This window comes from Sitophilus oryzae, unplaced genomic scaffold, assembly GCF_002938485.1.
Source record: "Sitophilus oryzae breed Bouriz unplaced genomic scaffold, Soryzae_2.0 scaffold_60_pilon_pilon, whole genome shotgun sequence".
NCBI lineage: Eukaryota > Metazoa > Arthropoda > Insecta > Coleoptera > Curculionidae > Sitophilus > Sitophilus oryzae.
In genome coordinates, this window is record NW_022147207.1 from 526,605 (window position 1) to 553,033 (window position 26,429).

General features: G+C 32.8%; 1 protein-coding gene across 1 annotated transcript in view; it reads right to left on the minus strand.

Annotated features, from left to right (window-relative positions):
• Positions 1-26,429, minus strand: part of LOC115887689 — a 62,289-nt gene that overhangs the window by 9,024 nt on the left and 26,836 nt on the right. The window contains exons 2-4 of the mRNA XM_030907152.1: positions 22,766-22,931; positions 20,016-20,188; positions 2,289-2,440 (exon numbers count right to left, since the gene is read on the minus strand). Of these exons, the coding sequence (XP_030763012.1) occupies positions 2,289-2,440; positions 20,016-20,188; positions 22,766-22,931 (491 nt within the window). The remainder of the gene's footprint in view (positions 1-2,288; positions 2,441-20,015; positions 20,189-22,765; positions 22,932-26,429) is intronic.

Genomic DNA, 26,429 nt, shown 5'->3' on the forward strand with positions numbered 1-26,429 from the left:
TATCTACATATACAGGGTGAGTTTCCTACGATATTCTCTATGGGTATCTCGGAAACTACTGGAGATAGAGAGTCGATTAAATGGGGAAAGAATTCAAGCCTTTCAGATTTTTGAAAAAGTTCATAGCTTACTAGATATTTCGAAAAAAACAAATTTCGGCTATTTTAAAAATTGTCCCTAACTCCATTATAAGCTATTTTAGACAAAAAGTTTTCAGATAAAAGTTGTAGATAATAATTTCCTTTATGAGAATGTGCTCCGTTTTCTTCTAAAGCCTGTCATTTTTGACATATGACACAAATATATGTTTTTTTTAAATGGAAACCATTGTTGGCCATGACTTCATAAAAAGCGCCATTTTTAAGCTTTTCGGCGATATAAGCTATAATATGTTTTCTTCGAAAAATTACTGAGTTATAGACAATTCTTATCATTTTTAAACAATTTAACTTAGTTAGCCATGGAAACAAGTTTAATCGCCTTTGCTCTCAGAAATGTGAGTCACTGTCACAGCTCTCAGAAATGTCACATCCAAACTTCGTAAATTAAAATTACCAAAAATTGTAAATATGAATTTTTCAAATGAAGAAAAGCGTGTAGGATTATTGGTTCAACTTTTCCTGACCATACATTTTCGAGGATACGTTGACCGGTGAATGTTACGTTTTTTAGAGAACGGTTTTCAAGACATGTTAGGAAAGTTAAATTTAGTTATAGCCAATTCTTATCTTTTTTCGACTAATTTAAATTAGATTGCATGGTATTCTTATTCTGTTATGATTTATAACTTATAAAAAGTCACAATATATTACTAAACGGTTCCTTACAAGTTACATTGAACAAACTAAAACTTTAAAAAATAATATCACTGCATACACTTTAAGTTATTTTAGAAAATGTTCCGCCATTGTTTTGAGTTGTATCTTTTTAAAACTGAATTACTACCTATTCTCATAAAAGGACCGGTCGACTTAATTAAACTTCTCTAGTACCGCCACTCGAGAGCAACGACGATTGAACTTGTTTCCATGGCTAACTAAGTGAAATTGTTTAAAAATTATAAGAATTGGCTATAACTCAGTAATTTTTCGAAGAAAACATATTGTAGCTTATATCGCTGAAAAGGTTAAAAAATGGCGCTTTTTATGAAGTCATGGTCAACTATGGTTTCCATTTAAAAAAAACATATGTTTGTGTCATATGTCAAAAATGACAGGCTATAGAAGAAAACGGAGGACACAGTCTCATAAAGAATGTGATTATCTACAACTTTTATCTGAAAACTTTTTGTCTAAAATAGCTTATAATGCAATTAGGGACAATTTTTAAAATAGCCGAAATTTGTTTTTTTCGAAATATCTAGTAAGCCATGAACTTTTTCAAAAATCTGAAAGGCGCATATTTATGACTCCACAAAACTGCAATTCTTTCCCCATTTAACCGACTCTCTATCTCCAGTAGTTTCCGAGATACCCACAGAGAACATCGTAGGAAACTCACCCTGTATAAAATGCTAATGTTTATCTGTGTCGTCTCTCCTGAAGTAGCGAATTGCTCTAGAAAGTGGCTTTTTTACTAAAACATAGCTAATTGGCTCTTCTAAAAACTGTCATCGTCGGATTTTTTGTAATTCATTTAATAAAAAAAAGTATTTTTTCCTGATGTCGTGTCGTGGCAGATGCGCCAGGCTTCAACTAATTTAGTATAGTTTAATAAAGTTCCTTCTGTTACAAATATTTCGATTATCCCTTGAATTATTCTGGACGTATGTGGTAAGTGGTATGAGTGTGACCTGTGAGTGATCGAGTAATGTACAGCAAACTAGTCATACACCACAAATACTATTTTCAGTTCAACTAATTCTTTTGTAGATAATCATTCCAATTCAGGAAAAAATTAAGCACCTTTTTCAAACCACATAAATTCTTGTAAAGAAAAAAAAATGTGACATCTAATTTGACATTGACAAAATCATATTTTCGCTGGTATATTAATTGTAGCTTTGTTTGGGCCGTAGTATAAATTTTTAGTAATCTGAAGGTAGATTTTTGCAAATAACTTTTAGATGCGTATTCCAAATATTACGAAATTCTAGACCAGAGTACAACTTTAACGCCTTTTCAAAAAATTCTAATACATCTGGGGAGATAATATTTGACCCTTTCAAAATTTACATGGGATTTCCTATGTCCCATGCACCCCATTGTATAAAAAAATATATCTGTGTGGAGGAATTTGAATAAAGTATTTGTTTTTTATTATTTCAAATATATTTCTATCAAACTCACCTTCCCATTCACTGGCAATGTTAAAAGCTTTCAATCGAATCTTTAAAACTCTTGATTTTATAAAAAGACCAATCCTCTCTAAGAACGCCGTCTTCCAGTCATCGTTTGAGTGAAACGACCTTAAACTTTTATCATTTATCGAATTACTGTGCCTGAAAAAATAATCTGTTTTAATTGGTTTTATGAAAGCAGCAAAAGCTAAAAACAAACTGAAACAAAATTAATTGAGCCGGTCAATGCGAGCGTAACAAAAAAAGATGAAAAATAATTATGCCTATTTGACTTCAGATCAAAATTTTATGAAATTAATCGGAGGTCGAACCAAAAAATAATGAACAAAAAATAAAGTAGAGGCGGTATTTATTATAAAGTTATTTTTAAGATGCCTCTTAAAAATATAATATTTCATTAAGTTGAAAATACCATACGATTGAAAAAAAAAACGGCGTTAAAGACAGCTGGCAAATGACAATCGATGATCATTTTGGACAGGTCAAACCCTAGACGTCATTTACTAACCCGTTCTCTTCTTTATTTTTTAATGACGCTTACTGCCAGTTGGCATTAAGAAGGTTGTATAGTCTGTCCAACGACAAGATCCCTGACAGTGATAGATGTGTCTGTCATTTTAATTTCAAAGTAGTTTATTTTATTTTACAAAGAAATAAGTTGGTACAACTGGAACGCATAGCAGGAAATTAATATATTTAAAATGTGACTAATAAGTGATTACTTCAAAATATTGTGAAAAAAAAACTGTATAAAACTGAAAAAATGTAATAGAGTTATTTTATTTAAAAAAAACGATATGTGTTAATAAAAAACAAACAAGAACAAAACACCATGCACATACAACAAAATATAAAAAATAACTATTTTTTACTTTCAAGCTTCAAGAAACTTCCCGCATTTATTATTATATTATTTATCAATATAACTTATGTACAAATACAATCGCCAAACTTCAAACACCAAAGGTTCCAACCCTCAACTGTAAACTTCTTCTAAGGTAGTCCATTTCAACAACTTGGATTTTGCGCTTCGCGTCTGCACTCAGAGTCCACAGCTCTGAACCATAGCAAAGAACTGACTCCACCAATGTTCTTCCAAGTCTCTTTTTAGTTGTTGCAGATAAGTTTCGGTCCCACCAGAGGCTGTTAAGACATCCAATAACTTGTTTGCTCTTCTGAATTCGGGTTTGTATTTCTTCTTTGCCCAAACCCTCGTTGTTGATAGTAGCACCCAGGTATTTAAATTTGTCTTGTGAATCTGGACGTTATCATTAATGAAGACTTCAAAACAAGCGTTGGAATTGACAGCTAAGTATTCGGTCTTCTTTAGACTAACCTGAAGTCCCCATTTGTTGTATTCTTGATAAAGCCTCTTAGTCATGAACTCTAGATCGTATGAGTCCTGCGCAATCACGACCTGATCGTCTGCAAAGCTCAGGGTAAATAGTGTGTTGTCCCCAATAGGTATTCCCATACCTTGACATTTTGTCTTCCATTCCCTTAGGGCTACTTCGACGTAAGCGTTGAAGATCAGAGGAGATAAGCTGCATCCTTGTCGCAACCCTTTTGTGGTGTTAATTGGATTAGATAGCCTGTGTCATAACTTAACGTACGATTCATTTTCTTTATATAGCTCTTTTATTATCTTAAGCAAAGGTCTATCTACTTCTAAGATATTCAAGACTTCCCATATCTTGCTGCGGGGAATAGAGTCGTACGCTTGCTCAAAATCAATAAATGCTAGATGGACTTCTTGATCTACTGCTATCTTTTTTTCCATCACCTGCTGCAGGACAAAAAGGTTATCTATGCAAGATTTCCCCGGTGCGAATCCGCTTTGGTCTTCCGAGATTTTGTCACCAATACTGTCCCTGAGCCTACCCTGTAGCACCTTTCCAAAAAGTCTGCTGACCGAACTGTTAATGCTTAGGCCTCTATAACAAGCGGGGTCGTTACGATTTCCCTTTTTAAAGATGGACACTATGTGAGCCACTCGCCATTCTCGGGTAGTTTACTTTGCAGGCAGCACTGGTTAAATAGCTCTGCCAGACGCCAGCGCAGTCTTTGGGGTTCCACACGTTAACAATTCGGCTACAATATTACCAGGACCTGGTGACCGTCCATTTTCATTCTTTTGAGACTTTGATGTACTTCTCTTTCGCTTATCATTAAAGTGCCTGCAAGGTTGTTCTCATCTTCTACTGCTTGGAATTCTGGTCGGTTTTCTGTCAGTAATTCTGCATAGTAGTTGCGCCATTTTTCTATATCCATTCTATTCAAGAGCTTGACCGTTTGATTGGTTTTCATTTGTCGGGTTGTTCTCCATACCTCAGTACTCCGTGCGCCCCCTATTAGGCTTTCCACTTGCTGTCGCCTTCTTTCCCAAATATCTGTTTTTCCTACCTTAATGGCGGCTCGTACCTCTCTATTTTTTTGCTAGTAATGACTCCAGTTAGTATCTGTTCGGTCTGAGAGCCATCTTTGATAGAATTTTTGTTTGTCATTGATTAAGGCCTTTATGCTGTCAGTTATCCAAGCTGGTTCATCTTTTTTTTTCTGCATGTTCTGTTCACCTAAAACTTCGAAAGCTACTTTTTTAATTAGGGTTTTTAGGTTGGTATACTCTAGTTCTACATCGTTACAGGCTTTCACTTCCTCTAGTGCTACATCTAATCTTCTCTGGTACAACCATTTAATACTGGCATCGTGTAGTAAATGAAGCTTGTACTTAATACGCTCAGATTCTTCAATTTCCAGTTCTTGTGATGTTGTGTATTCTATACTTTTGGCTCTGCTCTGGAAAGGTACTACTAATTCTGCAACGACCAGACGGTGGTCGGATCCACAATTTGCTCCTCTCTTAACTCTGCAGTCTTTAAATGTTTAGTACGATCCTTGTAGCATATACGAGATGAACTTATCTACGACGAGATGGTATACAAACTTTATTGATGGTAACTTTATTGGTGTATAAGACTTTCTGCCTGGGCAGCGAGTATTAACTATAAACTGTGCTCTGGGTCTACAGTTAATTTTCCCTCGATTTTTCCTCCACTTGACTTCAAAAGACACAAAACACACGTAATAACACGAATCAAAATGCATCATCTTCCAAATCCAAAAGGCAGATATTTGACATAGGTTGACAATTGATACAAAATTATAACCTATAATTTGGCAATACTTTGACAAGCGTCAAAAATCTAAAGGCGAGTTCATACGCATCGGCGCGGCGTCCGTTTGTCGTTCATCGTTCGATCCGTCCAACCAATAAAATTGAAATATGATCTGTCATTTTTGAAATAAACCAAACAAGAGACGACGCATGACGGATTTATATTTAAACCGATCCATAGTTAACTTAAAAAATAATAGAAACTTTTTTGAGTAAAATAAATAGATTGGTATGGGACGTCATCTGCTTTTCTTCTGTCATCGTCTGTCGAAATCTCACCTGAGAAAAAAAACAGAGTATAATTTATTTTTATATTGAGTAAAAATGATTCTTAAATGGGGTAGTTTAAAATTCTAGAAAAAATATTTTTTTGAAAATAGATTTGTGTGTCTGGAAATATTCTATCCTTTTTCATCGCCGCAAGATAATCATCGATTGGCATTCGCCAGTCGTCTTTGATGCCTTTTTTTCGATCATACGGTATAATAATATACAGAATACAGAAAAATAATATTATGCAGCAGGTTTTATTCAATTTTTTCATTAATTATAATTTTTATATCAAAAATAAAATAAAAACTGCAAATAATTCCATTAACGTAAAAAAAATCAAACAATATATTTATGAAAAATTGCTTATCTAAAATAAACTTAAATCCTCTTTGCTATTATCCCCATTGAGGTACTTATTCTTTTCTTAAAACCATATTCTATTTTCTTGTCTTATAAAAATGGTAAAGATCTCGGAGAGAGGATTAACCAAATTGAAGTTTTATATAACTTTTGTTTTTATTTTTAGTTCTTACTACTGTTTTAATAATTCCTATTATAATATTTTCACAATTGAAATGCTAGCTAAGCTTTTTCATTTTATTCGCTCGACGAAAGTTTCAAATTAGTGGTATTGTTGTGTGGTGTATGTGATAAATAGAGTTATTTTTCAATAGAAAAATGGACGCGTCTTAGACATCACGTCGTATAGGTTATGACGTTATGGTATTTTTGGAATAGAAATTTTATGGGAAGTACTAAAATATATTTGGTTTACCCTGTACATCTCTAAAAATAGTTTTTAAATGTGCGTTGTCACTGCCATTATAGGTATAATATCGTAAAAAATACGGGCAGTGAAAATCTCAAATGGGAGACATGGTATATTTTTTTAAATATTGTGTCACCCTGTATATTTTTTACTGCATGTCTTTTAATATATTACGTTCTTAATGTAAAGCTTCAAAATGTTTCGTACTGTTATCCCAGATCAAGTGCGCTACAAATTAAAGGAACTCTATTATCCTATGTGGTCCATTCATTACAATGAGACAAAGGCAGTGCGTTACCATGACAGTGCCATTTTGTCGAACCGCAAACGGTATATTTGCAATTTCACCAAAACTAAACGTTAGCTGAAACGGAATATCTGAAATTAGCGGAATGGGCACGCAATAGAGGTGCAATTATTGCCGATACCATACGGTCATAAAGTTTTGTATCTTGTTGTTTTGTTAATAAAAATATAATGTAAATTTGTAACCCCCTGTATATTAAATAAAGTTTACACTGAAATAACTAGCTACGTCTTAAGATCAATATTAGAAAAACTATATCGATGAGAGTACCAATAGTGTCTAACACCTACATAATACACCATAGACTTGGTGCATTTCAGTTGAGTTCAACAAATTCCGATCACAGCGCTTCATGGGCAGAAATCAGAAATTATCAGTATGTATATCCAAAAAAATTCTTTATGGGTATTTCAACACTGCACTGCAAGAAAAATCTACAAAATAAAATAGTTATTTTTTGTAAACACTTCTGCGTTAAACCTAAACGGACGCTGCTTGTCAGAAGTTGTGTTTACAGTAATAAAAATTTGCCTAACAAAGAAAAAAATGCTTAACGTTTCGGAAAGTTTTCTCTTTCCGTCGTCTGAAGCAAAAAAGATATAAAGAATCAAGAAAAAAACTATTTAAAATATTTAAATTGAACTATTCGAGAACACTTTACTTTTTAAAACAGATACCTGTACAAGAAATCGTTGACGTTCTGTTAAAATGACATTATATTAAGTTAAACTTCAAAATTAACAATTACTACCTGATAACAATTACTTAATAAGGTAAAACCAAAAAGCCCAAACTTTCTGTATGATTATTTTTAAATTTTACGTATGTTATATTTATTTATGTTATGTTCTTTAAAATCAAAGAAGCGATTGCCATACATTACTAACATCTACAGATGCATGAGCAATACATTTATTTTTATTAGATTGAATTAAAAAAGCCTCTTTTATTTTTCTTTTAGAGGCTATCGCATCTTTCATTATAATTTTGGCGTTATTAAAATTTATTCTGTGCCCAGTGTCCCATGAATGCTGACAAATCTTAGATTTGTGAAAATCTCCCTTTCTTAAATAATCTTTATGTTCTTTAAAAAATAACTATTTTATTTTGTAGATTTTTCTTGCAGTGCAGTGGCGAAATACCCATAAAGGATTTTTTTGGATAGATGAATCCGCCACATAGACATTTTTTATCAGTATGTATGCCGTCCCGGTTACAGTTCATGTTAAAAGAGCAAGACACACGTGGCAAAGGATTATTAATAAGGATATCAAAACAGGAAACCGATCATGCTGAGATATTAAACCAATGGCAAACAACCATTTACTGAAGCTTTATGCTCTGCTAGGAGTAAAGGAGGAAATGAATAAATGAAAATTGCTATAAATAACACATTTTCAAGAACAGAAATCTCAGTTATTTAACATGATATATGTTAAGTTTACAGTTGGCCTCCCTGTATAATATGTAAGTATTCATGAAGCTCGTTGTTAAAAGGCGTTTTAAAATATTTTTAATGATAACATTGAATGTATAAAGTAAAAGCTGTTGCAACGTCATTATGCTGTCACTTAATGTACCTTATTCAAATTTTTCAATTAATTTTTAAAAGCTTTTGCAAAAAAATTAAATTTCCACTTCAATTTAAAATGTATAAAATATTTTGTAAGCAATTTGTCGATGAAAATTTTATTACTTTGTTACATATAAATGTAATTTGCATTTTTTAAATGTTATTGGATTTAAAAGTTGCAAAAAAAAATATTTGTGGATGGACAAGACTCGACTGCCTCAGAAAGTACTAAACTGGCTTCCACAACAGAGAAAGAAACGGGGAAGACCAAGGACAAACTGGATGGAGGCGGGTGTCAAGAAGGCGATGAGCTCAAGGGATCTGCGTGACGGAGACTGGGATGACAGAACCAATGGCGACTAGGCATCGCACAAGGTCAAATATTTTTAGAGGTAGTATATTTCAGTGGCGTGCAGTACCATTTACAGTAGGGTAGGCAACAGAATCAAAAATATGAAAAAAAAAACTAAAAAAATGTATATATTACATAATATATATGTACAATGTACGTATATAAAATTTACTGTCTAACGTATTTTAACTTTAAACTAACAAAAGAAAATTCAAATAACAGCAAATAAATTTAATTATTTGTAGATGCAAAACGAATAATCTGACTATTATTCAATCATTATTTCTTCCCGATAGGCGAATTAGCTAAAACAATAACCGTACACAATATTGCCAGATTACCAATTGCCACTGTCTAATAGATTTTATGTACCAAAATGATTTTACAGTCAAATAAAATAATAAATGAAATCATTTGGAAACAAATACAGATGACAGACAAGCAAAATTCTAATTTGCTATATAATACATAATACAAATCTTTCTAAAACACAGTTATTTAAAATTGATCATATAAAATAACATGGACTGTTTCTTACATAGTTCTGTAATAACATCGGAACTGGCAATACCGCATCGGCGGGATCGAGACATCGGGTGCATCCGTGCTGCGTTAACGCACTGCTTTTGCTTGTCCATATCCATGTAATGTTAAGTTGCGGCCGTGCGTTCGATTTCGAATAATGGGATGCATTTTTTAGGTAATAATAAGACGTTGAACAGGTGGCGTTTGTTTTGTATGATGTTTCCGGCTTTGCAACCGTAATAAACACAATACTAACTTACTATTTAGAAAAATAAAACAATGTAGGTCGCATTGTAGGATTTGTAGGTAGATATATAATGAAAATTGATCAGATAAATATATTTTTTATTTTGCGTCTGTCTTGAATAAATCGAAGGGTAGACAATGCTTTTTTGCCTATATGTAATGCACGCCACTGGTATATTTCAACTCCAGAAAGACGTCTATGAGGTTTTTTCTCGGAAAAAATTTGAAAATTTGAATTTTTTTTGGAAATGTTTTTCATTTTTAGTTAAAAAACATAATATCTTCACAATATCGCAACATAGGCAGTAGATTAATGTTACAAGAAAGAAAACCCAGCCCGGGGTTCAAATCCCGCTGGGTTATTTTATTTTTTAACTTTGTATTTTTATTTGATTTTTTTTTCCAGCCTCATCTCAGTGATGCTTTAATATGTAAAATGTGAACGTGTGTGTGGAATGACTTTTATTATATTTGTAAGTTACGACGACCTTTTTATTATTTGTTATTTATTCGGGTTCTTTCTTGTTAGGTCTGAAGGTGCGTATTCATTATCCGAACGAACGAGCGAGCGAACGAATGGAATTCGGTATATTTGAACGGTGGACCGAACGCATGCGGTCGTTCGTTTGTTCGTTCGCTCGGCCATCCGTTACGAGTCGGTACATCAAAGGCATTCGCAAACGAATGGGTTAAGGTGTTTTCGTTTGGTTCTAAAATCCAGTCCCGTCCATACTACTACCGAACGAACGAATGAACATTCGTTTGTTCGTTCGGATAGTGAATACGCACCTTGATGATGCTCGTATGAGCCAAACACGTGTCACTGTTTAACTTAAAGGGGCGACCCCAGACCAGATGAGCGAGCAGTAACGAGCGCGAGCAAACATTTATTCAAATTCGCTCGTGATTTCTGCTCTCGAGCACATGATCAGCATCCGTCCAGACCTAGCGATTATTTGTATGTTCAGCGTTGATCGGTGTATGGCACTTCATGTTCATAATGCCGGAAAAAAGTATTGCTTGTGCGTCTTTCATTGTATTTTATAAATTGTCGAAACGTCAAAAGTGAAAACGACTGCAGAGGAGATGGTGGAACATAACTCTTTTTAAAAATCGAGTTTCTCATAGTGGTAACAATTTACTAAACAATGTTGAAACAGAAGATTCAGGAAAATTTAAGAACTTTTGTCGGATGTCACTTACAGATTTTAATACCTTATTAGATTTAATTGACATAAAAATAATGAAAAGTTATACCTATTACCGAAAAACAATTTCACCTAGAGAAAGGCTAGGGTCTTGGCGATTTTTGTACTCCTTTATTAGTTCTAAAACAACTTCATTCAGCCATACCAAACCGAACGTGCAATAGAGCGAATTTTCTTTGATGTGCCGACACGGCGTGGAACAGCGTCGAGCGCGAGCAAGCAATCATCGCTCGCTCGCAGAGCCGTCCACACCAGTTAAGCGTTCCCATAGAACATACCCGAATTCTTGCTCGCTCCTGTTCGCTCATCCGGTCTGGACGGTCCTTAATATAAACGTTGAGACCGAGACCCTTGAGTCTTTTTTATACTTCTTTTTAATTTTTAAAGAAAACCCAGAAAAGATCCAGGGGTCTTCAAAATGTAAGCGAAAAATATTTTTTTTAATTTCCAGTATACAGGGTGAATAGATTTCGATAAAGAAACATATGCTCTTTACCGTTTTTCAAATAAGTCCAAAATAACCGAGTTATTTTGGACTTATTTGAAAAACGGTAAAGAGAATATGCTTCTTTATCGAAATCTATTCACCCTGTATATAATATTAGTTCCATATAGCGTCCAATGTATTTGTAAACAAACTTTAAATGCGCATGTTGATATACTTACATTATTAAAGTTTTGTAATAGTGGTTTAGTTCTTAAGCTGTTAAAGTTTAGAACAGGCTTTAAGTTAGGTTTATTATAATCAGGTTTAAATTAAATTACTATGTTCGTGGTCTCCGTGTTGATGTGTCATAGTTGTTATTTAAAAATGGTAATTCAATATAAGTTCTGAATCTGTTTAAAATTAAAAAATTGGTTAAGTGCGAGTCGGACTCGCGCACGAAGGGTTCCGTATAGAGGTGTGTAGTTCGAGAACGAACTAGTTCCAATGAACTATTCCGACCCCGGAATGAAAGGAACTAGTTCCTGGTTTCTCAAAGAACTAGTTCCTCAGGACCTATTCCGGGATCGAGACTGTGACCGATATAGAATGATATGCAACGGCGACGGATCGGCTAGCGCGCGTAGCCCGATGGTCGGCAGGAGTGGGGAGTGCCAGCCGCACGTTATCGGATCCGGACCTAGAGGAACTAAACTAAATAAAAAGCTTTTTTCGTTTTCCTGTTATTACCGATTCTGAACCGTCCTAGAATTGTGATGCGTATGCGCAGGAGGAAATATGAAGACATTATTTCATTTGCGCATGCGCTGGAGAGTTCTAGGACGATTCAGAATCGATAATAACAGGAAAACGAACAGACCTAAAGACTAGTTTACGTACGTACAAATCGGGCCATCGCGATCGATGCTAGGCAGGAGTGGGGAGTGCCAGCCATATGCCGTACAGTACGTCTGTCCGTTCTGTGGCTACGGGGTATCCGTGAGAGGGGAAACGATATTCTCTCGATGTTTTTCGTAAAAAATTAGACTTTTCGTAAAAAATTAGACGACGCGTCCCATCAATAAAAATTCGACAAATTTGCAATAGCCAATAAAATGAGTGGGCGGAGCGATTTGCGGTGACGTACTCGTCAAGTCGACGTATAAAATATATTGCTGTTTATTTAAATATTTTTTGCCCGCATTCCTTTCATAGACACAGATCGAGCAGACGAACTGTATGTTATCGGATCCGGACCTAAAGGAACTAGAGGAACTAAATAAGACTAGTTTACGTATGGATCAGCCAGCGCGATTGATGCTAGGCAGGCGTGGGGAGTGCCAGCTGTATGTTATCGGATCCGGACATAGAGGAACTATTAAAAGACTAGTTCACGGGAATCTATTCAGTCGGCAGATCCGAGATATAATACAAGGCGACGACGATGGATTCGGCCTTGTCTATTGCCACAGCCGGCGCGGCGTAATTACCACAGACAATTGTTGTGTAAACTGTTTTTGATTTTTAGTTTGTTTTTTAAATATTTTATGGGAATGTTTCACTTTAGGTCCCTAAAATTAAGAAATATCTTATAAAACGAAGTAGATATTCTAAATTTTTAGAGAAAAACAAAAAGCTTGAAGTGTGGAAAAATGCAATTTTTCGTAATTTTTTTCTAATATTTGCTCTAATTGATTTGTGATATAGTTTTTTAAACTCTGATTTGAGTTTCTTTTTTATATTTTTTATCTGCAATAAAACTTACCTATAAGGGAAATTAAAATAACTTTCGTTGCACATCATAATACGACCACCAGCAAACTCCATAAGACGACGCGTGGTGTCATTAATGACGTGCAACGAAAGTTCTTCCAATTTCCCTATATATGTTTTTAACATACACAATTACACGTCTCGTTATATCTCCGTACATTATAAAAATCATACAGATCATACTGTGAATAGTTCTGATTGACAACGAAACGCATTAGCAAGCAAGGGGGATGTCAATGTTAGTCGGGAACTATTGTGAACTAAAGACCTAGTTCAAGGAACTATTCCTCTGGAGGAACTAGAACTAAGGAACTAGTTCCTCCCAAGGAACTAGAATTCGCACCTCTAGTTCCGTACCATTCATTATCTATACAACATTTGACACTATAATATTATAAACTTTTTTTTCCGATTTAGTTGAAATTTTGAATGCGCGTATAAGTAATTAAAAAAAATGAAGAAACACATTATTAAAATTTGTATTAATCAATAATAAATATGTAAAAAGTAAAAATAAATATGTAAAATTTAAAAAAAAACGATTAAAAAAAGTCGCCTTGACTAGGATTCGAACCTGCCTTAGTACGGCTCCAACGTCATAGCAGTCCTAACGCTTTAACCACGCGGGTACCGAGGACTTGAAAGATTCTATGTAAAATTCTTACTTAAAAGATAATATTTAGTGAAAGTACTTTTTTATTTATAAGCATTTATATAATTCTGTTTTTAGTATTTGTTCTTATAGCGGCAACACAGATACATTATCTGTGAAAATTTCAACTGTCTAGCTATAACGGTTCATACGATAGAGCTTTGTGACAGACGGACGGACGGACAGCGAAGTCTTAGTAATAGCGTTCCCGTTTTTACCCTTTGGGTACAGAACCCTAAAAAAACATACTGATGTTAGTAAATGAGGCAATATTTGTCCGTATTCATTAAGTATTAGGGTATAACCTAAGAATAGTCTAATAATGTAAATTGCTCAGACAATTCGTACAATTTCATTAATTTGAATTATTTCAGATTCAACAGTATTTCAGATTCCGTTTATAGCATCCAAAATTCCTTTTAAGAAAATCGAAATTTGCTCTCTTTAGAGCCAAAAAAACTATATATCCAAATGTTATTAGAAGTTTCTCGCGAAAAACGCCCACGGCATCAATTTTCGGCCGGGTCTAATAGGATCATCAAAGTTAAACATCCGATTGTACAGTACACAAACACGAGGGGAAATAACACTAAGACAAACGTAACTAACACTCAGTTAAATAAATCCGCTCGAAGTTGTTCTTTGGCTTTGGAATACCCAATGAATGTGTTTTAAATATACACAAAGCACGCTACATGAGCTTTAATTAAATTTGCTCTGTAATAATGTGGTAAAACGGCAAATAAGAAGTTTAAAGTAAAATACGGAAAAGCAAACTACGTTAAACCTAGCTTACACCACAGCAGTTAACAAATAATGAGTGTGACTAGTCTCTAGCTTTGTGTAGAGCTTGATTTTTACGATGTATTATATACCTATTATAATTGGATAAAAACAACGTCATGGCAGAACAGAAAGACAGAAGTATTATCCACTTGGGAACGTTATTGTATTATTACCTACAGTAGGAGTTCTTCCTGGTGACAGTGTTTTTTGTTGGTAATCTATTAAAGAAAATTAGACATAAGAGGACTAAAGAAAAAAAGGAAACACAAAATAAAATTAAAAAAGAAGAATAAAAAGAAGGAAAATAAAGTAAATTCAAAACAGCCATTCAAAAAATGAAAGAAAATACAGTTTACGTATGATTATTAATGATATAAATTAAATTAACAGACAACTATCATTCTGTCATGTATTCTCTCGTTGGACAGACTTTACTATCCCTAGCTGACTGCATATATCTTCTATGTTCCATAAATATAATCATATTACTATACAGGGTGGCGCACCGTATTCGCCTCGGTTGATTATACAAAAACGGAAAGATGTAGAAACAAATTTTTTTATGGGTATATGTAGAGAGGCAATGTGCATAATTTAAAATTATTTTTAAATGTACAGGGTGTGTCAGAACTAAGCTCCATACCAAAGTTATATTTTTTCTTATGGAATACCCGGTATTTTATTTAATTTTTGGATTCTAGGACATAAAATAAGGCATTTATTATAAGGGTTTAATATATCTAAAATCTTTGGTTTTTGAGATATTTAAATATGCGTGCTATAATAAAAAAGTTAGTTTATATGGATCTTAGTTCTGACCGAGGTTCTGACACACCCTGTACAGGGTGAGTCAACGATAGAGTAAAGTCCATTATCTCATTTGTTTCGAGGTTTACAAAAAAATGTTAAATATAAAAGTTATAGGGAAGGTTAAGATACACATTTTAAAATTATTGTAGAGTATACCGGGTGGTTCAAAAAAGTGTGGCGGATATAATATATGTTTTTTTAAATGCAACACCCTATTTTTTATTTTATTTTTAGATTCTGCGTAAAATTCCATAACTTTTTTATATATAATGTTATATACCTAAAATTAATAGTTTTTGTAATATTTAAATTCGTTTAAACAAATGATAAATTGCAGTGTGATAAAAAATTGTCAGTGGTACCATTGTTTCTGAAGTTGCTATACCAAAATTTGGTATGAGAGTTTTATAAAGATGAAAAAAAAGATATATGTAAAGATATTTTAATTAAATGCTACAGGGTGTTCAAAATATATTTATGAATTTCAGCTACTTAAAATTAAAAAATCTCAAATTTTTTAAATGGTATACCCTATATATTTCCATTTTTTCTGATAGATTTTGCAAAGCTCTTCAATTTTTATTAAGTATGTCATATACCTATTTTTAATAGTTTGCGATTTATTCCAATTTTTTCTATTTTTACACTAATTTTTAATACAGTTACGCTATAACATCATAGTTGCCGTGACAAAACGAAAGTATTTATTACTTATCTTTAACGAGTAGTTTAATAATTAATTGCAATAATTCCTATTATTAGTTAAATTAATTAAATTTACTCAAATCAACTAAAATCGTAGTCGTGAATTTCTTGGTGTATTTCTATATTACGAAAGATAACACTTCGATTTTCCGTCTAACTAGATTATGTAATTGTTGACGACTACCGATATAGGATTTTTTTTCGACATACAGTAAAGTTTTTTTCTCGTAGTAATTCCGGTTTATAATTCATTTCATAAAGCCAATATTACTACAGCCGCGAAATCGTCCCATTACACACTGAAAATAATATAATATAATATGAAAATGTTTTCTAGATAATCTACATCTAATTCTTATAGTACTTAGCAAAGTACTATATAATATATAGTACTGAGCCAAAAAAAATATGTTTATCTTGGCTTGTTCGTGTATATCAGTCACATTGACTAATTCATTTTCAGGAAAATCTGTAAAACTATTATCTCTACCTCTACCATTTATACTTATTACAACAAATTAAACTAAAATTTACGTTTTGTTCTTAACTTGCTTAACAGACATGAAATTTTGATCATTTTTATTTTTTGTCATGACAACTATGATGTCATAGCGTACCCCTAATTGTATTAAAGATATGGTAAAAATAGAAAAAATTGGAATAAATCGCAAACTATTAAAAATAGGTATATAACATATTTAATAAAGGTTGAAGAGCTTTGCAAAATCTATGTGAAAAAATGAAAATATATAGGGTGTACCATTTAAAAAATCTGAGATTTTTTAATTTTAAGTAGTTGAAATTCATAAGTATATTTTGAACACCCTGCAGCATTTAACTAAAGTATCTTTACATATATCTTTTTTCTCATCTTTATAAAACTCTCATACCAAATTTTGGTATTCCAACTTCAGAAACAATAGTACTTCTGACAATTTTTTATCACACTGCAATTTGACATTTGTTTAAGCAAATTTAAATATTACAAAAACTATTAATTTAAGGTATATAACATTATATATAAAAAAGTTATGAAATTTTACGCAGAATCTAAAAATAAAATAAAAAATAGGGTGTTGCATTTAAAAAAGCATATGTTATATCCGCCACACTTTTTTGAAGCACCCTGTATACTCTATAATAATTTTTAAATGTGTATCCTAACCTTCCCTATAACTTTTATATTTAACATTTTTTTGTAAACCTCTAAACAAATGAGATAATGGACTTTACTCTATCGTTGACTCACCCTGTACATTTCAAAATAATTTTAAATTATGCACATTGCCTGGGAAGACAAAATATTTTATGGGTATATGTGGGAACATCTATATATATTTTAACGTTTATTAGGAACTTAGTATAATCCTTTATTACCTAAGACAAAGCATCTTTTGAAACTCACATTCCTAAATTGAAAACTTTTCCTAATGTGGTTTTTGTATGAAAAGCCATTTGGAAGACAAAAACGACCATAGCCCTATATAGCTTTAAAAAATACCAATTTACCCAACACGTGTATCACCGAACAAAAATTATATTTGTCTCTGATGTACGTCAGCGCTTATTAAATAAAATTGATCGATTTTTTTGGAGCGTTTTTCGCAATATTACGCCATTATCATCATCTAGGGGTACTTGCGATATCCGGTGGTATTACTGTAAGTATATTTTTAGTTAAATTGTTATTTTGGATGACAAGGCAAGTAGTAAAAGAGTACTTCTTAAAATATTAAATAACTTTTGATATTTTGGTTTGACATAAATATTTGAATTTAAGTATAGGTCTTACCCTTAATAAATTTATTCATTTTAAAACACAAATATACGATCAAACTTGACATTAATAATTAAAAACTACGAACGAAAAACATTATAACAAGATAACAAAACAATAAAACACAACTTAACTATCAAATATACGAAAAATATAGGAATAAAGTTTAGGATAACCGGTATAAAATAATGAAATAAAGTAATAATGATCAAAAAAATGACACCGCCACTGGATATTTCAATAGTATTCAATATTCCTACTCTTTTCAGAAGAGACCGTGAAGTTGGGGATAAAGCAAGCGAATAGGAAAGGCGTAAAAGCCATGGCAACCGCGTGGTAACAAATCCTGTGACGCACTCTCGCCAATCATGTTCGATGAATAGGCGGCCATGCGCGGCGATGCCGGTTTGCCAATGATATCGTTGAAAAATCTTCAACTTTCATAATAAGCAGATTATACAGAATGAAAGAAATAAGTTATTAAATAAAACATATCGAACAATATGAACTACGTTAAAATTCCTTAATAATATACGTCAGAATATATGCTAAACACATTATATATAATAAAAATATATTAAATTTATAGTTCATGTCTGGCAATTTTGCAATTTTATAGATAAACGTGGCAATATCGATTTTTTTTTCTCGCATTCCTTCCGTAGCTTCAGATCCGCTGGTCAAACATTAGGTAGCAAATTAATTTTACAAAAAAAAAACTCAGCAAAATCAAGTGGTTCTCAAAAATATGAGAAAAAAATCATTTTTTTTAATATTCAAAGTAAAATAACTCGGTTATTTTGGACTTATTTAAAAAAAAACTTAAAAGACAGTAAGAAGAAAATATGTTTGTTTAACGTATTTACCCTGTATAGCAATATACAGGGTCTCCCAGAAATAAGTGCAAGTATTTTAAGGGGTGGTACATCTCGATAAAAAAATCATATTTTCTCTTTATTGTATTTCAACTAAGTCCAAAATAACGAAGCTTTGAAAATTTCCAAAAAAAAGATTTTTTGTTAAAATTTTGAGAACCATAGGCGTGTTTCCGGGGTTGAACTATACTACCAGTTAAAATATTTGCACTTATTTCTGGGACACCCTGTATATTGTTTTAAATTTAATAAATAGATGACAAAATCTAAAAAAATAGATTCAACAAAATTTTCTTAGTTTCAGTCAACATGAAATATATCTATTGTTAAAAATACGTAAAGAATACATAGAGAAAAGAAATAACGTTGACAATAATCCGAAATATACGTTTTATGGGTATTAAGGCAATTTTGCGGAAAGTTAATGATACTTTTATTCACAATGGCCGACATGACCGCAATACTGAAAAGCTTTGTGATAAAGTATCATACGACCAGTCAGTTAAATTAAGTTGAAAAATATACAAAAGAACAACAGAGCGCTTAACGGAATATTTGGTAGGAATAGACAGCATGTTTATGCATAGTTGATTCTGTGTTAAATGTTTAAGCAAAACTGTTCCTGATCACCGGAAGTGAATTATAATGAGATTTTTTAAATAATTCGAAAAATTTAATTTTTGAAATAGATAGCCAAATGTCTTCTCTTTATGGCACAGTAGCTGTGGTAATCGCTAAATTTGACGTTTAGGCTATACACATGTTTTTGATAGGCAGTTTTTCTAAAGATTGACCGCGCCAAAATTATCACCGATTGTAATTCTCCACCCCTCTTTGACGCCATTTTTTTTCGATCATACGGTACCCAATATCAAAATAAACCAGACTATATTCTAAAAATATATATCTATGTTAATATCCTTGTGCCAGAGATATTTCTGCATTTTTTCTTTCATTTTTGCTATTTTTTCTTTCAGTAACTTTCAGAAAATGGTAGGAATACTTTTTTGTTTGGGTAGCGAAATTCAGATATTTTGGTTAGTTACAAAAATAAAAAATAAATATTATTTGAAAATTTTAATTTAATTAGTATCATACTTTTTTATCAACCTAAATATTTACATAAAAGCTATTTCCTGCTAGCTAGAATTCTAATGAAAGTCTGAAATGTAATTAAAGGGTTTCTGTTGAAGAAAAGTTTTGCAATTATAGAGCACATATACCAAATAATCATGCAGAAACTATGATGAATATGGAACTGTAATTTTAGATTTAAAGTTATAATCAGTTTATCTACTTCATCAAATGTATAAACGGGGGTCATAATATAATCATAGTAATATGCACTACTATTGAAAGGTGGTAAACCAATGCTTCAATAAATAAATATCACCAGAAGTTTTTAAAAAAATATTTCATTACGCAGGGTACAACATAATTTACTCGTATTTTCCCACCACAAGAAATGAAGATTTTATTTTCTTACCATTCTGTGTGATTTGACGTCTCATTTTCGTTATTCCGCCTCACCAAGACAATGCTTTTCGTAATTTCTATTACGTCTCGATTTAATACCCGATCAAGAACGTTCAGTCCTTTTTGTTTTAGGCACTCCTTGAAGATTAAGCCAATATTGTTTTCATTCTCCGTTGTATTTTTCTGAAATAAAAATAGTTTATCAGTACTATGAAATAGATAAAGTTTGAGCCTGTAGTATAACCACCCAGGGTCGTTCGACAAAGTTGAAGAGGTAATATTTTGGTCAACTGAATAACAAGCAAATTTAAATGAAGTAAAGGAACCTACGTTGTTTGAAAAATATTTTTTATTGTGATTATTTTGGATGCGCCTCGAGAGGAGTAATATTTTGGGAAATTTGAGGAGAATATGTTATGTAAATGAAACACGAAATTTGTAAATAGACCTACCTATATTATTAAATGAAATGAAACGAGTGCCGTATTCTGCCTGGAATTCACAGGCATCAGAGAAAACCTTGATCACTATTCCAAAGAATCCAACTATGCTGTTCTGAACTTTAAAAAGAAATAATAATAATACAAAAACTGTACTATACCAAGGTTGATAGTATCATACATTCAAAACCTGCCACATTTATGTCCTTCAAAACTGAAAAGCTTTTCTTAGTTTAACGGGACCCCAACCGTAGGTACTAATGTTGCGGAACTCGAAGCTATAATTGAAGGTTTAGTGCAAATATCTCTAGATTATAAGATATTCTATTTATTGTTTTTGTTTGCCCTTTTGTATGCTAAGATATTCGCCCATTTACGGTCGAAAAGTGTTTTGCCCTTATTCTCACACTGAACCACCAACATCGGCATGAATGGATGGTAAACGATTGCATTAAGATTACTTTTAAACTGAAATTATTCACAGCATAAATCGAATCCATTAAATCATGTCATCAGATGAAATTAATAAGGAAAATCTTTACCCCAATATTACAACAGACAAATAAGCTATATGATTATTTAGTTAGCACTAGTTAAATAATGAGAATAAAATTACTTTACCTTTAATAAACTTCTTTGTCATAAAACTTACAAACCAAAATAACATCAATGCATCTCGAATGGTCGTCTCAAAGCTATTACTTAACAATTATTATCTCTGTTCGTCGCCTGATTTCCCCCTCCCTAGTTTGCGAATACTATTTTAAAAATCAATAATTTTATTTATGTATACAGAGTGTCTCAAAACTGAATGTTTAGAATTTAAAGAAATATATTTAGATAAATATGTGAGATGAACCGCCTGTTTTTGAATAGGCGCTTCATCTCAAGCCAAAATGTATCCAACAAGTGGAAAACCAATTTATTACTGAATTATTCAAGAAAATTAATCCGGAAGCAATAACCAGTATTATTATTACCGCAATATTATCAATACCATCACTGTGCCCATTCTTAATACGCGAATGACAGAAGACGAAGACACTTACCTACACTTGAAAAGCTCGTCGTATTATTTTTGCATTTTGGTATCATTGTTAAAAATAGTAATTAAGTAATTAATAAAGCAATAACAATAAAGTGAGTTCCATTAATTGATACACTACATTAGAGATGAGCAACAAATCCCGCACTGCGATTCAATCGCAGCGATTTTAAAATCGTAATCGGAACCTGCGATTAGCTGTCATAGGAAACTGCGACTACGATTTTTTCTATTTGCGAGTTTCAATTTAGGCAACAATATTACTATAATTGCGATTTTGTTGCGATTGTGATTTTGTAAACTAGGACCGTGATAACCTTCTATCTGCGAGTTTGTATTTTTAGGAGTTGCGATTTGCGATTTTGTTGCAAATTTAATTTTGTGCGATTGAATGTTTTCTCTGATTTTATATATTTATAGAGAAGGTATTATTTTCTAGGGCCAAGATCGGTAATATACCGGGTACTTCTCAAGAGTAGTTCGCCTCTATAACTTTTTTATTTTTTCTGATAAAAAAAAAACGAGATTTGGTATGTAAGCATATAACATAAATTAGGATTGATTGGCGTATTCAATTCGTTTCAATCGCTTCCTGTTTCACCAGAAATAACTACAACTTTTTTTTTAAATGACATTCTTGGTATTTTTTTACTTTATTCGATAGAAAATGACAGTCTGAATAGAATGCCTAGTAAAATAGCAAAATAAAACTTAAAACAGTTTTTAATCATCTGCTGATGATGCTGACATGGTTAGCGAAACGCGCGTCCAGTGTTAAAGTAAAAGTGTTTTGGTGTATTGTGGTGATTTAGTGTTTTATTTTGCTGTGTAACACCAAAGGTTCCAACCCTCAACTGTAAGCCTAGTAAAATATTTAAATATTAAAATCGCAATCGCAGGTTACAGTCGCAGCGATTTAAAAATCTCAATCGCAGTTTCAATTGCGATTGGATAATCGCAGTTTTGCTCATCTCTACACTACATACACAACCACTTACACCAAGAGGTTACTACTTTTACAACATTTTTTCGTCATTTTAAGACTAAATCTATTGATAATTTTTTTGAAAGCAAAGGAATTTACTGGTTTATTTGTTTAGTATTTTATCGACATCCTTTACAATCTGCTGCATCGTATAAGCCCCAAAATTGGATTAACTAGACAATTGCTTTTATCCGATTTGGTCCAGAGAGGGGTTCGAAATCCAAACTGAGAAAACTGGGGCAAGCTGTATTTATTTAACGTTTTCCGGTCAATAACTAGAGTCCTCTTACCTTTATATCGTTGAGCAGGCATTGGTGTAAGAAAAGTCCGGTAATTCTTCTCATCTCCACCCACGTGCTGTTGTTTATTTGACAGGATGCAGTTTGGAACGTACTGGGAACGATCGTGATGAAAAGTGACAGTGTCCATAACTTTCCAACATCCGAGGGTAGCATTCTATAAATAAGTGTTCATACGTTATTAAGGTAGATACAAAATAATTATTTATACAGGGTGTTTCAAAAAATATATGCCATCTCTCGTGGGGAGTTTCCTCACGTAAAAATAAGATTTATTATTCATATCAACACAGGTCCGATTCTGCTTTGTTCCAAGTACTTTTACTGATTCGAATGAAATTTTGAAGGTAAAAGTTAGTATAAGTGTCATATATTTTAATCCAAAAAAGTGTCGATAAATTCATCATGGACGTGCATATGGGTTATCACTGGAATATCTTTCAAAAAGAAACATATCCCAAGCAGCATTTGGACGTCGGGACAACGTTGTGTCACGCGACCAAACGTCGGGACGCAACGTCGGCACAACCTCGTGCCAACCCTAGTCTGCACTAGTTTGGAGAATAATTTTTGGGTCGAAACGACGTTGGATACCGACGTTGGCTAGAAGCCTAATTTAGTACAAACTGCAACGTTGTTTAAAATCTAATTCACAGAAATACAAAACTAATATGGCGTCTAAGTCGCGTTTTATCCTAAATTGGGATAATTATAGTAAAAATATTATTTTTATGATTTAGTTAGAGACATATGTCAGATGGCAGTGAAGGAAAACAAAACAAAAGTATTTAAGTGTGGAGGATGTTTGAAGATCATAATTATTGAAACACTTTAACCGACTCTGTAACTCGTTACCCAAGACAAAAAAGTTAAACGCAAACAACTTTATTGATAAATGTATTGTTTCTACTTTGAAAAATACTAATGGGCCTTAAAATTAAAGAAGTTTTAAAAATTATCTTGAATTTTTTTTTAGTAAATGAGAATAATTTATTCGCAGTCGAAAAAATTGTTTCCGCGTGTTTTTTAGGATCAAATATTTCAAGTTAATGTATTCAAAAAGCAGGAATTGCTATTTTAGGAACGAAACATTTTCTTATTTAACAACATGGCGGCTTTCACTTTGTTGTTTTGGAGATTAAGATGGAGTAGTTCGAGTAGTCGCATACTGGACTAATAAAGTCGCAGTTCGGCCTTAACAGGTAGTATACTCGTCGCAAGATTGCCTAATTTAGTCATCCTAGACTCTAGCTTGTGCCGCACTCTATAATCTAAATAAACGAGGGAGTGGATAAACTATCGGTAATATATGTCGATGTATATTTAAATTTAGTTTTATATGTACCTTTCTTATGTCCCATTTTAATTAAGTTTTTTTTTATAAAAAATAAAAACAGCACTGAACTGTCTGACTGAACAGAACAATGAAGTGAAAATTTAAGATTTAAGGTTATGGTTCAATACAGTTGCAAAAAGGTAGTGACTCGACGTCCTACCAACGTAAGAATAAGGAAATCTAAACAACGTTGGAATTAGTAAAACAGACGACGTTTGCATAACGTTGGAATAGGTCCTGAAACTGACGTCGGAAAACTATATATTGTCCAACGTAGTTACAGTTGTCCGAATCACCTAAAGATCACTTAAGCAAAAAAGGTTAGAAGACAACGTTTATTCGACGTCGCAGAAGCTTCCTACTTTGCTGTAGTACTAGTCCAACGTCGGCACAACGTTATAAAAACGTTTAAATTTATTTTAATACCCAAGGTAGGGAGCTAACTATTTTTTGTAACTAATCCAACGTTGTGTTTAGTAAACATGTGGTCGCAAGTCGTGAAAATGCTACTTGGGATGTCACTGACTTTTTCTTTTTATATCTAAATTATGTAGGCCGTTTAATGCCAATTAAAAGTTATCTCTTGATATTTTGTCGAATTCGGCCTCCTTGATGAGTTAATCGTTAGTTTTTAACGTTTTTTCTTTAATTTAGTATACAGTATCTAATGTAGAGTAATATGACGTTACGACAATAGTCACCAAAACCATCTCGCTATATTAAAGAATTACATCAAAAAGTAATGATAATTGAAAAAACTGCAAATTGATCGTGATCAGTTCATTTCGCTCTAAAAAATTAACGAAAGCATGTATTGACATGAATCAAAAAACAAAATGCTCTGGAGTCATGGTTCTGACTGTAAAATTATATTTTAGGAAAAATTACGAACGAAATCATTACACAGGGTGTTTTAAAGGTAGGGTAAAAAAATCAACCCCTCGATTAACCCTGTATAATATGCCAAATACTAAAGTTTATAAAAAACTGAGTTTACGAATTAAAGTTAATATAATTATATACAGTTTGCTAAAAAAATCATGAAAATAGTGTTAAAAATAACAAAAATATAACACTATATTTAACCAAAAATTTTTTTGACGTGTGTAATAGATAATAGAGAAACCAAAACTATCCTCACTGCATGACTCTCTTAAGCATTACACAATTAATTACTCGTAAACTACCAAAAAGCATCTACTACAACTTACAACTACACTTATAGTATATATTTCTGATTTTTAGTAATACACATCCAAAGCAAATGACCATGCTTGTCATGCAAATGGAGGTAATTTTCTGTTGTTTTTTATCGCTTAAAGTAATTGATCTTTCCACTAAAACATTGATACAACTCTGTGGTCGCCTTCTGTTATAAATTAATTCTGGCAAATACACACATGGTCAAAATTATTGCATATATATTTTAAAAATATACGGAAAGGAGTTGTAAATGGATATGGTAAACAACGTTTATCGTTTAGACCCAATATTATTACACATTCTTGCACATTTCAATTTGTGGTCTCTTAGGTTTCATTATTTCACAGTTTAATAGAGTCATAATAGTAACACTGTTTCAAAACAGGGCTACCGGCAAGTTGCAATAGCTGAAATTCTAGGAGTTAACCAAAGCGATGTTTCGCGAATATTAAAAAAATTCAGGGAGAGAAACGAGGTTACAGACCGGCCTGGAAGAGGTAGAAAGAGAGTTACTACTGCTGTGCAAGACTGTCAAATATCCCTAATTGCACGAGGAAATCCCCTGCTTTCTAGTACTACTATTAAAATGAGTTAGCTCGCCTTGAAGGAGTAAATGTTTCAAGAAAGACCATAACAAGAAGACTCCATGACAGAAGATTACATTTAAGGAGGTCTCTGCGTGTTTTGAAGCTTAATTTACAACACAAAATTACGCGACTACAATGGGCTGAGGAGATGAGAGCAAATGGACCTAATTGGAATTTCGTCATGTTTAGTGATGAAACAAGAATGGGCCTAGTGTCAGACTCGCGACGAACTTTGGTCTGGAGAGCATCTGGAAGACGAGCATGCTTGAATGCAGCTCAACCCCGTGTCCCGTTTCAAGGGGGAAGCATTATGGTATGGGCAGGTATAATGCACGGAGCTCGAACTCCTCTTATTTTTATTGAAGGCACAATGACAGGTGCCTCATATCTTAGAGACGTTTTAGAGCCTATTGTGCGTCCATTTCGAGGGGCAGGGAGGGATGAGTTTGTTTACATGGACGATAATGGTCCTCCCCATCGCACTTTAACTGTGGTGGCCACCGATGTCTCCAGATATGAATGTGATCGA